Source organism: Pristiophorus japonicus, chromosome 11 (assembly GCF_044704955.1).
Source record: "Pristiophorus japonicus isolate sPriJap1 chromosome 11, sPriJap1.hap1, whole genome shotgun sequence".
Lineage (NCBI taxonomy): Eukaryota > Metazoa > Chordata > Chondrichthyes > Pristiophoridae > Pristiophorus > Pristiophorus japonicus.
This window is the reverse complement of record NC_091987.1, coordinates 145,216,549-145,234,664: the sequence shown is the minus strand read 5'-3', so window position 1 is coordinate 145,234,664 and position 18,116 is coordinate 145,216,549. Positions and strand designations below refer to the sequence as shown.

Genomic DNA, 18,116 nt, shown 5'->3' with positions numbered 1-18,116 from the left:
TCCCTAAAGGCTATGAGTGAACCAGTTGGGTTTTTATAATTCAAAGTCTTGCATCCAGTGTGTATCCATAGGCTATGGGAGCGGTCTGTAAGCAACAAAAATCCTAATTGGTGCAAATGTCCCATAGATTAAACAAAGATGCACATCAGTTAAATGAGCCTTGTTGAGTGGCTCAAATCTTTGATTGACTAAAAATCAACTGATCAAAAACCACAATCAGTTAAATCATTACAAATCCATCCGATCAAATTATTTCTCGAACTCTTCCGAAGGATCACGTTGGTTCCCCACTTATCCCACTAGAGACAATAAAAACAAAATTTAGAATGCAATAACTGCAAGAAGATAAGAAACAAGTGTGGGAATAAATCACAGTATTCATCATTAGCCTTACCCATCAATAGTTAAAATAACTTGTCCATCAACAACTCCACTCTCGGGCCTCGGGCTTGCAATCTGCTCTCTTTCTGAGCTTCCATCCATCAGATGGGCCAGCCAGTCAAAATTGTAATGTATTTGCTTCATGGTTCTTGGCTTAAGAATTCATAGTAACACATTTTAATTAAGAACTAGTTGGTTTATTAGCAAAGATTTAACAATCACACTACACATTTACCAATTCATCCACTCGGCTTACAATCACATGCCTCATCGTGGATCCCCCGAACCTAACTGGTCGGGGTTTTATTGAGTCTTGTGAACATCATGTGACTGGCGAAGTCACTCCCAACTCAACAGCTCTACAACTATTTTAATTGTAACTTTAAATCAAGTGCCCCCTTTTGGCAAGGGCACTAGAATCCACAAATTTCAAAGTAAACTTTTATTGAAACGTAAATCAAGTTAAAATTTGGTTGCCGGGGGTGATGATGCACTCCAGTCCCTCCGGTGCCCACCTCTCCGGAAGGCCGTGAGCGTACCGGTAGACACCGCGTGCTCCATCTCCAGAGACACCCTGGCTCGAATGGAGCCGCGGAAGAGAGAAACATAAACATAGAAAATAGGTGCAGGAGCAGGCCATTCAGCCCTTCTAGCCTGCACCGCCATTCAATGAGTTCATGGCTGAACATGAAACTTCAGTACCCCCTTCCTGCTTTCTCGCCATAACCCTTGATCCCCTGAGTAGTAAGGACTTCATCTAACTCCCTTTTGAATATATTTAGTGAATTGGCCTCAACTACTTTCTGTGGGAGAGAATTCCACAGGTTCACCACTCTCTGGGTGAAGAAGTTTCTCCTCATCTCGGTCCTAAATGGCTTACCCCTTATCCTCAGACTGTGACCCCTGGTTCTGGACTTCCCCAACATTGGGAACATTCTTCCTGCATCTAACCTGTCTAAACCCGTCAGAATTTTAAACGTTTCTATGAGGTCCCCTCTCATTCTTCTGAACTCCAGTGAATACAAGCCCAGTTGATCCAGTCTTTCTTGATAGGTCAGTCCCGCCATCCCGGGAATCAGTCTGGTGAATCTTCGCTGAACTCCCTCAATAGCAAGAATGTCCTTCCTCAAGTTAGGAGACCAAAACTGTACACAATACTCCAGGTGTGGCCTCACCAAGGCCCTGTACAACTGTAGCAACACCTCCCTGCCCCTGTATTCAAATCCCCTCGCTATGAAGGCCAACATGCCATTTGCTTTCTTAACCGCCTGCTGTACCTGCATGCTAACCTTCAATGACTGATGTACCATGACACTCAGGTCTCGTTGCACCTTCCCTTTTCCTAATCTGTCACCATTCAGATAATAGTCTGTCTCTCTGTTTTTACCACCAAAGTGGATAACCTCACATTTATCCACATTATACTTCATCTGCCATGCATTTGCCCACTCACCTAACCTATCCATGTCACTCTGCAGCCTAATAGCATCCTCCTCGCAGCTCACACTGCCTCCCAACTTAGTGTCATCCGCAAATTTGGAGATACTGCATTTAATCCCCTCGTCTAAATCATTAATGTACAATGTAAACAGCTGGGGCCCCAGGACAGAACCTTGCGGCACCCCACTAGTCACTGCCTGACATTCTGAAAAGTACCCGTTTACTCCTACTCTTTGCTTCCTGTCTGACAACCAGTTCTCAATCCACGTCAGCACACTATCCCCAATCCCATGTGCTTTAACTTTGCACATTAATCTCTTGTGTGGGACCTTGTCGAAAGCCTTCTGAAAGTCCAAATATACCACATCAACTGGTTCTCCTTTGTCCACTTTACTGGAAACATCCTCAAAAAATTCCAGAAGATTTGTCAAGCATGATTTCCCTTTCACAAATCCATGCTGACTTGGACCCATCATGACACCATTTTCCAGATGCACTGCTATGACATCCTTAATAATTGATTCCATCATTTTACCCACTACTGAGGTCAGACTGACCGGTCTATAATTCCCTGTTTTCTCTCTCCCTCCTTTTTTAAAAAGTGGGGTTACATTGGCTACCCTCCACTCCATAGGAACTGATCCAGAGTCAATGGAATGTTGGAAAATGACTGTCAATGCATGCGCTATTTCCAAGGCCACCTCCTTAAGTACTCTGGGATGCAGTCCATCAGACCCTGGGGATTTATCGGCCTTCAATCCCATCAATTTCCCCAACACAATTTCCAGACTAATAAAGATTTCCCTCAGTTCCCCCTCCTTACTAGACCCTCTGACCCCTTTTATATCCGGAAGGTTGTTTGTATCCTCCTTAGTGAATACCGAACCAAAGTACTTGTTCAATTGGTCTGCCATTTCTTTGTTCCCCGTTATGACTTCCCTGATTCTGACTGCAGGGGACCTACGTTTGTCTTTACTAACCTTTTTCTCTTTACATACCTATAGAAACTTTTGCAATCCACCTTAATGTTCCCTGCAAGCTTCTTCTCGTACTCCATTTTCCCAGCCCTAATCAAACCCTTTGTCCTCCTCTGCTGAGTTCTAAATTTCTCCCAGTCCCCAGGTTCGCTGCTATTTCTGGCCAATTTGTATGCCACTTCCTTGGCTTTAATACTATCCCTGATTTCCCTAGATAGCCACGGTTGAGCCACCTTCCCTTTTTTATTTTTACGCCAGACAGGAATGTACAATTGTTGTAATTCATCCATGCGGTCTCTAAATGTCTGCCATTGCCCATCCACAGTCAACCCCCTAAGTATCATTCGCCAATCTATCCTAGCCAATTCACGCCTCATACCTTCAAAGTTACCCTTCTTTAAGTTCTGGACCATGGTGTCTGAATTTACTGTTTCATTCTCCATCCTAATGCAGAATTCCACCATATTATGGTCACTCTTCCCCAAGGGGCCTCGCACAATGAGATTGCTAATTAATCCTCTCTCATTACACAACACCCAGTCTAAGATGGCCTGCCCCCGAGTTGTTCCTCAACATATTGGTCTAGAAAACCATCCCTTATGCACTCCAGGAAATCCTCCTCCACCGTATTGCTTCCAGTTTGGCTAGCCCAATCTATGTGCATATTAAAGTCACCCATTATAACTGCTACACCTTTATTGCATGCACCCCTAATTTCCTGTTTGATGCCCTCCCCAACATCCCTATTACTGTTTGGAGGTCTGTACATAACTCCTACTAACGTTTTTTGCCCTTTGGTGTTCTGCAGCTCTACCCATATAGATTCCACATCATCCAAGCTTAATGTCTTTCCTAACTATTGCATTAATCTCCTCTTTAACCAACAATGCTACCCCACCTCCTTTTCCTTTTATTCTATCCTTCCTGAATGTTGAATACCCCTGAATGTTGAGTTCCCAGCCCTGATCATCCTGGAGCCACGTCTCCGTAATCCCAATCACAACATATTTATTAACATCTATTTGCACAATTAATTCATCCACCTTATTGCGGATACTCCTTGCATTAAGACACAAAGCCTTCAGGCTTGTTTTTTTAACACCCTTTGTCCTTTTAGAATTTTGCTGTACAGTGGCCCTTTTTGTTCTTTGCCTTGGGTTTCTCCGCCCTCCACTTTTCCTCATCTCCTTTCTGTCTTTTGCTTTTGCCTCCTTTTTGTTTCCCTCTGTCTCCCTGCATTGGTTCCCATCCCCCTGCCATATTAGTTTAAATCCTCCCCAACAGCACTAGCAAACACTCCCCCTAGGACATTGGTTCCGGTCCTGCCCAGGTGCAGACCGTCCGGTTTGTACTGGTCCCACCTCCCCCAGAACCGGTCCCAATGCCCCAGGAATTTGAATCCCTCCCTGCTGCACCACTGCTCAAGCCACGTATTCATCTGCGCTATCCTGCGATTCCTACTCTGACTATCACGTGGCACTGGTAGCAATCCCGAGATTACTACTTTTGAGGTCCTACTTTTTAATTTAGCTCCTAGCTCCTTAAATTCGTTTCGTAGGACCTCATCCCTTTTTTTACCTATGTCATTGGTACCAATGTGCACCACGACAACTGGCTGTTCTCCCTCCCATTTCAGAATGTCCTGCACCCGCTCCGAGACATCCTTGACTCTTGCACCAGGGAGGCAACATACCATCCTGGAGTCTCGGTCGCGGCCGCAGAAACGCCTATCTATTCCCCTCACCATTGAATCCCCTATCACTATTGCTGTCCCACTCTTTTTCTTGCCCTCCTGTGCAGCAGAGCCAGCCACGGTGCCATGAACTTGGCTGCTGCTGCCCTCCCCTGATGAGTCATCCCCCTCAACAGTACTCAAAACAGAGGCAGGCAGTCGGGCTGAATGACCCCCTCGACCTCCCGCTGCCTGGGCCGGCTGATGGCCTCCTTGGCCAGGCCCAGAAGCAGTCCTACTAGGAGGCCCTCTGACCTGCCCATTCCCCTCCGCGCCAGGTGCCCAAAGATCAGGAGCATGGGACTGAAGTGCAGCCAAAATCAAGGAGTAGCCCCTTCAGATAATGGAATAGGGGCTGCAACCTCACACATTGTATCTAAATATGGAACACGGACTCTTGCAGATCGCTTTATTTTTTTTAAACCATTTACTGCTCTAGGTGAGGCCTGAACTCTCAACCGTGGGATTTTCAACAGCTCTACAACTATTTTAGTTGTATCTGTAAATCAAATGCCCCCTAATTGTAGAGATAAATTAGATGGCAAACTTTAATACAAGTACTCCCTGATTAAAGGGGGGGGGGGGGCACTAAAACCAACACAGTTAATCAAATTAAACTTTAGACAATAACTTAAATCAAATTGTGAGCATACTCACAGGTGCATACAATGCAGAAATGAGGTGTTCGGGAACTACATTTACCCCAAAGGCCTGAGGCCCAACACAAGGCGCTGATGCCAAATAGAGAACATCTCCTGCATCACGTGCTCCCAATGCTAAGAGTTGAAAGCTCCACAAACCAAGGAAAAAGCAGCACTGACCCGACACTTATTTGCTTCAAGTGTCACCACGTGTGAGAGAACATGGCTACTCCCTGCAATTGCTGACGGTTCCAGCAGTTGAATCCCCAGTGTCCTGTTCACCACTAGTGAACTCTGATTATTTCAAAGAGAAACGACTGAATGGCAGTGAGGAGTGGGGCGATGCTGGTTTTATGCTGGTTCTGTTTGACAGTGGTTTTTCCTCTGCAGTTTCCCCCTTTACTGAATTCGAGGCTACATCCTGAGCACTGCCAGTAAGTGTTGGAACAGCGTTGGCACAGACATGCTCTCGATGTGCCACGTCTGTACATATTTTGCCACTTGGGGGTAGAAATGGGGAAATGGCACCTATTTCCTTGCCTGCCATTATTTTTCTGTGTTTCTTAAAATAACATTGAGCGTGGATGAATTTGTGCTGATTGTTGCCTATTTAAAATGTCCGTCGTCGGTTCCCTCGTGCTGACAGTAATGTGCCTTCATATCTTTAGGTCGTTTGGTATATTAGTATAATGCTGTACTTAGTTGCATGCCCTCTTTCAGTTCATACAACCTGTTGTATGTTGTACCAGCTCTTATATGTTTTCGGCACGGCAGTAATATCAGATACCTAATGTCACACACTCTGACTGCTAACGCCTCTAACGATACATGCCGTTTGGCTATGATACTTTCCATCGTTTGGCAGTGAAACCGGCCTCATTACTTGAATTTGTTGGACATTCCTTTTTGTGTTTCTATTCATTTCCTTCCCCACTATTGGCATAGACCCTTCAGTCACTTTGATCCTGCTCTCTGAGATCTCTTCCCCTCTTTCTATCTTTAAAATTCTCCTCATAAACCATCTCTTCAGCCACGTTGACTGCCCCATTTCCTGTATAATTTTAGATGGAGGTCATTCAGCCCATCGTGCCTTTACCAGCTCTCTGACACAGCTATCCACTTAGTCTCCTGTCCTCTTAATATATTTTAAAAATCTTGCACATACTGTCAACTTTTGAGGTGTTTTGCAGTTTAAATTCAAGCCAAGGAAGTGGCATACAAATTGGCCAGAAATAGCAGCGAACCTGGGGACTGGGAGAAATTTAGAACTCAGCAGAGGAGGACAAAGGGTTTGATTAGGGCAGGGAAAATGGAGTACGAGAAGAAACTTGCAGGGAACATTAAGACGGATTGCAAAAGTTTCTATAGATATGTAAAGAGAAAAAGGTTAGTAAAGACAAACGTAGGTCCCCTGCAGTCAGAATCAGGGGAAGTCATAACGGGGAACAAAGAAATGGCGGACCAATTGAACAAGTACTTTGGTTCGGTATTCACTGAGGAGGACACAAACAACCTTCCGGATATAAAAGGGGTCGGAGGGTCTAGTAAGGAGGAGGAACTGAGGGAAATCCTTATTAGTCGGGAAATTGTGTTGGGAAATTGATGGGATTGAAGGCCGATAAATCCCCAGGGCCTGATGGACTGCATCCCAGAGTACTTAAGGAGATGGCCTTGGAAATAGTGGATGCATTGACAGTCATTTTCCAACATTCCATTGACTCTGGATCAGTTCCTATCGAGTGGAGGGTAGCCAATGTAACCCCACTTTTTAAAAAAGGAGGGAGAGAGAAAACAGGGAATTACAGACCGGTCAGCCTGACATCGGTAGTGGGTAAAATGATGGAATCAATTATTAAGGATGTCATAGCAGTGCATTTGGAAAGAGGTAATATGATGGGTCCAAGTCAGCATGGATTTGTGAAAGGGAAATCATGCTTGACAAATCTTCTGGAATTTTTTGAGGATGTTTCCAGTAGAGTCGACAAGGGAGAACCAGTTGATGTGGTATATTTGGACTTTCAGAAGGCTTTCGACAAGGTCCCACACAAGAGATTAATGTGCAAAGTTAAAGCACATGGGATTGGGGGTAGTGTGCTGACATGGATTGAGAACTGGTTGTCCGACAGGAAGCAAAGAGTAGGAGTAAATGGGGACTTTTCAGAATGGCAGGCAGTGACTAGTGGGGTACCGCAAGGTTCTGTGCTGGGGCCCCAGCTGTTTACACTGTACATTAATGATTTAGACGAGGGGATTAAATGTAGTATCTCCAAATTTGCGGATGACACTAAGTTGGGTGGCAGTGTGAGCTGCAAGGAGGATTCTATGAGGCTGCAGAGCGACTTGGATAGGTTAGGTGAGTGGGCAAATGCATGGCAGATGAAGTATAATGTGGATAAATGTGAGGTTATCCACTTTGGTGGTAAAAACAGAGAGACAGACTATTATCTGAATGGTGACAGATTAGGAAAAGGGGAGGTGCAAAGAGACCTGGGTGTCATGGTACATCAGTCATTGAAGGTTGGCATGCAGGTACAGCAGGCGGTTAAGAAAGCAAATGGCATGTTGGCCTTCATAGCGAGGGGATTTGAGTACAAGGGCAGGGAGGTGTTGCTACAATTGTACAGGGCCTTGGTGAGGCCACACCTGGAGTATTGTGTACAGTTTTGGTCTCCTAACCTGAGGAAGGACATTCTTGCTATTGAGGGAGTGCAGCGAAGGTTCACCAGACTGATTCCCGGGATGGCGGGACTGACCTATCAAGAAAGACTGGATCAACTGGGCTTGTATTCACTGGAGTTCAGAAGAATGAGAGGGGACCTCATAGAAACGTTTAAAATTCTGACGGGGTTAGACAGGTTAGATGCAGGAAGAATGTTCCCAATGTTGGGGAAGTCCAGAACCAGGGGACACAGTCTAAGGATAAGGGGGAAGCCATTTAGGACCGAGATGAGGAGGAATTTCTTCACCCAGAGAGTGGTGAACCTGTGGAATTCTCTACCACAGAAAGTTGTTGAGGCCAATTCACTAAATATATTCAAAAAGGAGTTAGATGAAGTCCTTACTACTAGGGGAATCAAGGGGTATGGTGAGAAAGCAGGAATGGGGTACTGAAGTTGCATGTTCAGCCATGAACTCATTGAATGGCGGTGCAGGCTAGAAGGGCCGAATGGCCTACTCCTGCACCTATTTTCTATGTTTCTATGTTTCTATGTTTTTAAAATTAGATACATGTTTAGCAAATATGTTCATGAATTGCCTCGTGCCTCCGTGCAGAATGAGACTGTTCAGAGTGAATCATGAGTAATGTATGATTTAATTTGTTTATAGCCAAGTATGTCGACTCCAAATTGCGAGCTGGTAACAAAGAAGCAACAGATGAAGAACTGGAGCGAATGCTGGATAAAATCATGATCATATTTCGATTTATTCATGGTGAGCTTTTCTCCTTGATTTGCAACTGTATTGAGAATTCTCTTTATAATACAATCAGTTTCTTTTTAAACTTCAGAATTGCTTCTCCCTTAGACATAGGTTGCCTCAACAGGAATAATAAGTGGGAAAATGGGCTCCTGCAAAAGCCTGAATGACTGAGTAAATGGGTTCAGCTTTCTCCTTTTTTTTTCCTTGTGTTTTTAATCGGAAACTATTTTGTTTGAAATACTATTGGAGCAAAATGTTTGAAAAGTCAGTCCCTGCAGTCAAACTAATGGGCTCCATTTTCCCAGGTCATTTGCGCCGTTTTTTCTGGCGTAATTATGTAATTTTAAAGTTTCCCCCTGGAATTTGCTGCTTTAGTTATGATTTTTCTAAGTTAGGTTTTTTTGACGTCATGTTTGTGGCAGTTTTTCGCAGATGCTCAAAATGTTTTAATCCTAGGTCGGCGTTATCTGGCCACTCCTGAATAACCTTCTGGTGAGTTAACAGAAAGCAGCGCACATTGAAAAGTCAGCGCTAAAAGACGCCATTATTTTTCATCAAAGTTTTTGGAGGGAGTCTCTAACACTTGAAATATCCATAATAAAGTTCAACTTTTTTTTACCTTTCAACGGAGTACATAGAAGCTTCTTCGATTTCTGAAGTTTTCTTTTTTTTTACTCACGTCACCACCGAATGTCTTCAAGTAGGGCTGAAGGGTCGCAGTGTTGGCCGTCAGAATCGGCCTCAGACTCGGGGCTCGGCTGGAAAAGAAGCCGGGGTTGAGGGGCGGGGGGGGATGAGAGAGGGGGGGGAGGAGGAGAGAGGGGGGGTTGGTGTGGGGGGAAGGAGAGGTGGTGATCGGAAGGCTTCTGCACTGAGTCCAGGGAGGGAGGTGGCAATCGGAAGACTGCTGCACTAGGCACAAGACTGTAATGAATTGATGGGGGTGGGGGAGAAGGGGAGAAGTCACAAGACTGCAATGATTATGGTGGGGGGGGCGCGGTTGGAGAAGTCACAAGACCTGGGTGTGGTCCATCCATACGGACCTTGGGAAGAGAGAAGAAAGAACATGTCCTGCCTACCTTCGTACCATTTTGAGCTTCTTGCAAAGGTAAAATTTAACTACGGGGGCAATACAGATAATGCCATACCTTGTGCGAGCCTTCTGCATGATGGTGCTACGTAAGAAACAATTGATTTTGACATCATTGCATGAGGAACATCAGAGCCCGTAGGATGATGGGCAAGAGGCCTTACCCACTTCGGGTATATCGAGACAGGCGTTATGACACCTGAGTGATGCAGACTGTGTCAGAAGGCTGCGTTTCCGCAAAGAAGTTGTAACTGAGATCTGTGAGTTGGTGAAAGCAGACCTGCAACCTAGAAGTGTCAGCGGGACTGCTTTGTCAGTTGAAGTGAAGGTTACAGCTGCATTTTCAAGCTACAACTGGGGATGTGTGCGCCATCTTTCAATATGCAACACATGTCTGCATTCGGCAGGTGACAGCTGCAGTATATGCACGGAGGAATGACCGCCCAAACAATGCGTGACAGGGCTGTGGGCTTCTCAAGGATTGCTGGCTTCCCAAAGGTACAGGGCTGCATTGATTGTACCCACATCGCGTTGCGAGCACCTTTGGAGGATTCAGAGATGTACAGGAACAGAAAAGGCTTCCACTCCATTAATATACAGCTTGTGTGTGACAACATGCATCGCATCATGTCAGTTGATGCAAGATACCTTGCAAGTACCCATGATGCGTTCATCCTACGAGAGAGTATTATATCTGCCATGTTTCAGCAGCAGCCAGAAGGGCAGAGCTGGCTACTGGGAGACAGAAGGTACGCCCTCGCCACCTGGCTCATGATGCCTTACGCTTATCCCGGATGGAAGCTGACCTGGAGTACAACATGTCGCACATTGCGACGCACAGCATCATAGAGAGGACCATTGGCATCTTGAAACAGCGTTTCCGATGCCTGGACCATTCTGGAGGCTACTTGCTATTGTCGGTCAGTTCACTGTTGTGAACTGCTGCATAACTTAGCCATCATGAGGCAGCAGCAGCTGGTAGGAGAAGACCCACCCGCAGTAAGAGTGACTGGTGATGAGGAGGAACATGCAGATGACGAGGACGAGGAAGCTATACAAGTATCTGAATCCGAAGCACGACGGCGGAGGAGGGCGGGCCATTGTGCCCCTTTAACGAGTGCTCGAGCCTTGTGCCAGCAACTCATCCGTAAACGCTTTGCTGCCTGAAGACTCAGCGACAACTATTCCACATGGACCATGTTTACTGTTTGGACCTGTTCCGTAATGTGTTGTGTTAATGGAACAAATAATGGAAATGATTCAGATTTAATGTTAAATATATTTTATTCAAAAGTTTAACAAACAGTTCTTTGTACTTAACTTAAACAAAATTATTCTTGTATCAAACTTTAAAGTTTTCAGTTACGATCAATTACAAACTTTAAGATCACTTACAAACTTTTAAACTTGTAAATTTACATAACTTACATAGAAACATAGAAAATAGGTGCAGGAGTAGGCCATTTGACCCTTCGAGCCTGTACCACCATTCAAGATGATCATGGCTGATCATGCAACTTCAGTATCCCATTCCTGCTTTCTCTCCATACCTCTTGATCCCTTTAGCTGTAAGTGCCACATCTAACTCCCTTTTGAATATATCTAACGAACTGGCCTCAACAACTTTCTGTGGTAGAGAATTCCACAGGTTCACAATTCTCTGAGTGAAGAAGTTTCTCTTCATCTCGGTCCTAAATGGCTTACCCCTTATCCTTAGACTATGACCCCTGGTTCTAGACTTCCCCAACATCGGGAACATTCTTCCTGCATCTAACCTGTCCAATCCCATCAGAATTTTATGTGTTTCTATGAGATCCTCTCTCATTCTTCTAAATTCCAGTGAATATAGGCCTAGTCGATCCAATCTTTTTTCATTTGTCAGTCCTGCCATCCCGGGAATCAGTCTGGTGAACCTTCGCTGCATTCCCTCAATAGCAAGAATGTCCGTCCTCAGATTAGGAGACCAAAATTGTGCACAATATTCAGGGTGTGGCCTTACCAAGGCCCTATACAACTGCAGTAAGGCTTCCCTGTTCCTATACTCAAATCCTCTCGCTATGAACATGCCATTTGCCTTCTTCACCGCCTGCTGTACCTGCATGCCAACTTTCAATGACTGATGACCTCGGTCTCGTTGCACCTCCCCTTTTCCCAATCTGTCACCATTCGGATAATATTCCGCCTCCCTGTTTTTGCCACCAAAGTGGATAACCTCACATTTATCTACATTATACTGCATCTGCCATGCAATTGCCCACTCACCTAACCTGTCCAAGTCTCCCTGCAACCTCTTAGCATTCCTCCTCACAGCTCACACTGCCACCCAGCTGCAAACTTGGAGATATTACATTCAATTCCTTCGTCCAAATCATTGATGTATATTGTAAATAGCTGGGGGCCCTGCGGTACCCCACCAGTCACTGCCTGCCATTCTGAAAAGGACCCGTTTATTCCTACTCTTTGCTTCCTGTCTGCCAACCCGTTCTCTATCCACGTCAATACATTACCCCCAATTCCATGTGCTTTAATTTTGCACACTAATCTCTTGTGTGGGACCTTGTCAAAAGACTTGAAAGTCCAAAAACACCACGTCCACTGGTTCTCCCTTATCCCACTCTACTAGTTACATCCTCAAAAAATTCTAGAAGATTTGTCAAGCATGATTTCCCTTTCATAAATCCATGCTGACTTGGACCGATCCTGTCACTGCTTTACGTCTTTAATAATTGATTCCAAAATTTTACTCACTACCGATGTCAGGCTAACCGGTCGATAATTCCCTGTTTTGTCTCTCCCTCCTTTTTTAAAAAGTGGTGTTACATTAGCTGCCCTCCAATCCATAGGAACTGATCCAGAGTCAATAGAATGTTGGAAAATGAACACCAATGCATCCACTATTTCTAGGGCCACTTCCTTAAGTACTCTGGGATGCAGACTATTAGGCCCATGGGATTTATCGGCCTTCAATCCCATCAATTTCCCTAATACAATTTCCTGACTAAAGGATTTCCTTCAGTTCCTCCTTCTCGCTAGACCCTTGGACCCCTAGTATTTCCAAAAGGTTATTTGTGTCTTCCTTAGTGAAGACAGAACTAAAGTATTTGTTCAATTGGTCTGCCATTTCTTTGTTCCCCATTATAAATTCACCTGATTCTGACTGCAAGGGGACCTACATTTCTCTTTACTAATCGTTTTCTCTTCACATATCTATAGAAGCTCTTGCAGTCAGTTTTTATGTTCCCTGCAAGCTTACTCTCATACTCTATTTTCCCCCTCCTAATTAAACCCTTTGTCCTCCTCTGCTGAATTCTAAATTTCTTCCAGTCCTCAGGTTTGCTGCTTTTTCTGGCCAATTTATATGCCTCTTCCTTGGATTTAACACTATCCCTAATTTCCCTTGTTAGCCACGGTTTTGCCACCTTCCCCGTTTTATTTTTACCCCAGACAGGGATGTACAGTTGTTAAAGTTCATCCATGTGATCTTTAAAATGTCTGCCATTGCCTATCCACCATCAATCCTTTAAATATCATTTGTCAATCTATCCTAGCCAATTCACATCTCATGCCATCGAAGTTACCTTTCTTTAAGTTCAGGACCCCAGTCTCTGAATTAACTGTGTCACTCTCCATCTTAATGAAGAATTCTACCATATTATTGTCACTCTTCCCCAAGTGGTCCCACATGACCAGATTGCCAATTAATCCTCTCTCATTACACAAGACTCAGTCTAGGATGGCCAGCTCTCTAGTTGGTTCCTCGACATATTGGTCCAGAAAACCATTCCTTATACACTCCAGGAAATCCTCCTCCACCGTATTGCTACCAGTTTGGTTAGCCCAATCTATATGTAGATTAAAGTCGCCCATGATAACTGCTGTACCTTTATTGCACGCATCCCTAATTACAAACATCTTTTAATTTGAGAACAACAGTAACAATAATAATAACAACAGCAGCAGCAGCAAAGAAAGGCTGCACTCTTCTCTCCTCCACCTTATTGTAAGACCGCCCGCTGCGCTTGTTCTTGGTGACTCCACCGTCCCTGCCCGCAAGCAGTGGCACAGTGTTTCTGGGGTTGGTACCAAGCTTATTCTTTCTAAGATCTCGGGTAGTGTGTACCTGTTATGGGGGAGGGGAGGGGGAGCAGGTTGGTGGCAGCAGCAGGCGGTAATGTGGAGGGCTTGGCTTTGGGCTCTTCAGAGGCTGGTGTGGGGATTGGAGTGGGAGTGGCAGTTGATTCTGTCAATGGGCGCGGGGTCTGGGCGTGTTCCCTTATTGCAGCAGCCATCTCCAACATTCCCTCCCTCCTATGCCCTGACAGTGTCTCAATGACGTGTAACATTCCCTCCCTCATGTTGAGCAAAACTATCTCAACTACCTGTGTTATTTCCTCCCTCAAGTTCACTGATGGTGTTTGCACCATCTCTGACATTCCCTCCCTTATGTTCACTGATAGCGCATCAGCTGACTGAGATATTCCCTCATTCATGGTCCTGGACATCATTCCCATTTCTCATGAGATTGCTGTTACTTCTCCCGACAGTCCTGCTACCTCATCACCCACCCCACTGATGGTGTCCAGGAGTGATCACGTAAGGTCAATGCTCTCCCCACTCATTGCCATCGTCTGAACCACTTCTGTTAGATCCTGCACCTCAGGAGAGCGCTGTCCAGCTCTCCTTCCCCTCCTCTCCATGGGTGTGGCTCGCACCCCACCACTGGGACCCGCAGCCTCGGAAGGTGGAGCCCTGGGTGTGCCTCGCTGCACCACACCGCTGGGACCCGCAGCCTCGGACGTTCGGAAACCATGGGATATCCCACCAACACTCAAACCACTAGTCACTGAAGGGGCTAGCACCTCAATGGGCGGCACCTGCACCTACACCAAAGTCAGTAAAACAGTGGGGGCTTCATCCATTCCCATCCTCTCCCCCTCACCTCCATGTCTTTGGTCTAGAGGGTGGGATTGGAAGATGTTCTCCTCTTCAGGCTCGTCCTCGTCTGAATCTTCTGCATTGTCTGGGTCGGCCTCAAGTTCTGCAAAATATAACAGAACACAGACAAATGGTTAGCAGCAGAGGAGGGAGCAGGGTGGGTGGCATGAGTAGGTTCACACAGCGCAGACAGCAGGCTGATTTGAAGGACCAAGATAAATGATAGCACATTGCATCAGTGTAGCTGATGACGACATCCCCAGGAACCGAAGCATGGCTAGCCCGTGCAGCCAGACTGTAGAATTTGCAGGTCTTATCCTCTCCCTCGAGTGTGGGCCCAGCTTGTGCAGTGGTGATTGCTTTTCTCCAGGCAGGAGCCATCAAAGCAGCGACCCTCTCTTCCGAGGGTGTCAGTGGGTGCAGATTTGCCGGGCCTCCTCCTGTTCGAGTTCTTTCCCTTTTATTATGTGCCACCTTCCTCTGCAAAGATGAAAATGCAACTTTTTAAGAGAGAATGTCTTTCTGCTGGGTGGGACATATACAGCTGGTCACATTTACAATTGCAATTCCATTGAATAAATGAAAATATTACTTGCACTAACTACTTGACTAAGGTCCTGGCCTCCAGATCTCATGGTGGTCACCATTGCTAGTAATCTTCTGCAACTTTGATTCCAGCGTTTCTTCATTTCTTTGGGTGGAACTTTTATGTGATCTTTGCTGTGTCCAGCTCCTGCTATCTGTTCTCAATCACAGTAACTAGTGCCTCTACTATGCCAGAAATTCTTGGTCCTTGCACTGCTTTGCATCTTGTATTGCTGCAGATCCGATTTTTCCAATGCTCTCTCAGCACCCCTTCTCACTCACACAAGTTGCTCTTTAAAAATGGCCGATTGCCAACTCTGAGCATGCGCATCCTTTGAAATAACGTCAAAAACGTCACCTTTTTTTGTGCAGAAGGTGCGACATTGTTGTTTCGGCACAGACAGCAGGCTCCCCCCCCCCCCCCCCCCCCAAAGGTGACGGCGGCAAATTTGAATTATACGGCGCGGGAAACTTTGGCAAAATATTTCTGGTGCATTTCTGACCTCAAAAAATGGGCGTAACTGTGGCAATATGCCAGAAAATGGGCTTGGGCAAAATTGAGCCCACTATCACTGCTACTTAATCACTGATTATCTGACCCTTATACACCTAATCACAGTATATTTTAAATTCATTCTTGGGCTGTGGACGTCGCTGGCAAGGCCATTATTTATTGCCCATCCCTAGTTGCCCTGGGAAGGTGGTGGTGGTGGGCGTTCTTCAACCATTGGTAGCGGTTTGATACAACTGAGTGGTTTTGTCGGCCAGTTCAGAGGGCAGTTTGGAGTCAACCATATTGTTGTGGGACTGGAATCACATATAGGCCGATCGGGTAAGAACAGCAGATTTCCTTCCCTAAAAGACATTAGTGAACCAGTTATGTTCTTATGACAACCCGACGGTTTCATGGTCACTTTTACTGATGCCAGCTTTTTATTTCCACATTTTCATTTAAACTGAATTCAAACTGCTCTGGTCTGATTTGAACTTGCGTTCTCTGGATTATTAATTCAGGAACATTACCGTGATAGCCATATGGAAGGGAAAAATGAGAGAGAAACCATGTGTAGTGAGCATGTGAGCTGTGTCCAGTGGGTAGATTTTGCATTACTTTCTGTACTTTCAAACACCAAACACAAATGTTGAGCAAGGTCTGCACCATCTTCAGTGAGTCAGCTGATCTGTCAGGTTGCCACAACTGTCTGCTTCCGCGCCCCGAGGTAGTGAGGGAAAATTGAGCCGGAGTTCCTGCTTCTGATTACTGCCCAGTGACCCCTGCTGGAGATGCCCCCGTGCAGATGTTGCATGAGGACAACACCGGGCCTCACTGTGAGGTCTCCAGTGGACAAATAGTCTGTTAACACTCATCTTCCAGGCTTACACCTCAAGTCTGTTTTAGTGCCAATGGGCACCAGTGTCTGCGGAACTTCAGCCAGCACAGAGTTAACTACCGACACCTGTTAAGTTCCAGTATGTGTGGAACATTAGTAAGACGGTGTTAAGTTCCAGTGTATGTGGAACTTTAGTAGGATGGAGTTGCGTCGTCAGTAAGAAGAGCCGAGTATGATGTGATCTTTTAATGTTGAAGCTATTGACACTAGATGCTGCAGTATTTTCAAGAGTTGTCGATTATTCCTGGAAAGTGGTTGGAGATCCAGCCCACGTGATTGGGATGGAAGCCTCTCTCTGACAGTTGCAGGGCTCCAAGGTGAAGTAGAGTGGGATCATTCTCAGCACCATTCTTGCTCAGTGAGTCCACAACACAATGTTGATCCTAACTTGGGAAACAGAAATGTTGTACTAGCTGCAGCTTGCCCTGAAGCTTGTGATTAATGTGCTCAGTGTAGAGAGCTTTATGCTACATGGATCTCCCATTGTACCTGACATAGGAATGTTTGGCTCAGAAAGTGAGACATATTTTGTTCCACAGCATGATTTTGATGACCACCCATTCACCACACAAAACAAAGAGTGGTATGTTTTCAACATTGTAAATTCATATGGGCATCAATTTTTATTTCCTTTCCTACAGGTAAAGATGTATTTGAGGCCTTCTATAAGAAAGATTTGGCTAAACGGCTCCTAGTGGGAAAAAGTGCTTCTGTGGATGCTGAGAAATCGATGCTGTCCAAACTGAAGCACGGTACGTCAGCACAACTACCCGCGATTCTGACAGTCTCCTTCAGTTTTTCAGGAAACCATTTCTATGAAGTAAGAAATGTCTGGAGCTCTGACCATCCAATTTTGTTTCTGTAGAATGTGGTGCTGCCTTCACCAGCAAGTTAGAGGGAATGTTTAAAGACATGGAACTCTCGAAAGACATCATGGTACAGTTTAAACAGGTAATCTTTAACACACTCATTTTGCTGATTTTTCTTTTTCTCTTTATCCTCCCTCCCTCCCCTCTTTATCTACCACATCTCTCTTTCCCCTCTACCCTCTCCTTTTCCTCCCTCTACTCTTTCCATCATGCCCTCCGTCCCTCCGCTCCCTCCCCTCCGGTCCCCCCCTCCCCTCCTCTCAGCCCCCCCCTCCCCTCCCCTCGGTCCTCTTTCCTCTCGGTTCCCCCCCCTCCGCTCCCTCCCCACTCTCCTTCGTTCCCTCCACTCCTCCGTCCTCTCCTCTCCTCCATCCCTCCCATCCCTTCGCCTCTGTCCCTACCCCTCTGTCCATACCCCCCCCCCGTCCGTCCATGCCCCCCCCCTGTCCGTCCGTGCCCCTCCGCCCCGTCTGTTCCCCCCCCCGTCTGTGCCTCTCCCCCCCCCCCCCCCCCCCCCTGTCCGTGCCCCTCCCCTCTGTCCATAACCCTCCGCCTTCTCCCCTCTGGTCCCTCTTGCTGCTGTGCTCTTGTGACAGCAGCAGACTTCACAAACTGTAACCATGTGAATGAGGGCGAGTGCCATTATGTTGTTTAA

General features: G+C 45.9%; 1 protein-coding gene across 2 annotated transcripts in view; it reads left to right on the top strand.

Moving 5' to 3' along the window:
• Nucleotides 1–18,116, top strand: part of LOC139276317 (cullin-4A-like) — a 107,223-nt gene that overhangs the window by 53,412 nt on the left and 35,695 nt on the right. For both annotated transcript variants that reach the window (XM_070894122.1, XM_070894124.1), the window contains 3 exons: nt 8,499–8,603; nt 17,234–17,344; nt 17,458–17,543. In XM_070894122.1, the coding sequence (XP_070750223.1) occupies nt 8,499–8,603; nt 17,234–17,344; nt 17,458–17,543 (302 nt within the window). The remainder of the gene's footprint in view (nt 1–8,498; nt 8,604–17,233; nt 17,345–17,457; nt 17,544–18,116) is intronic.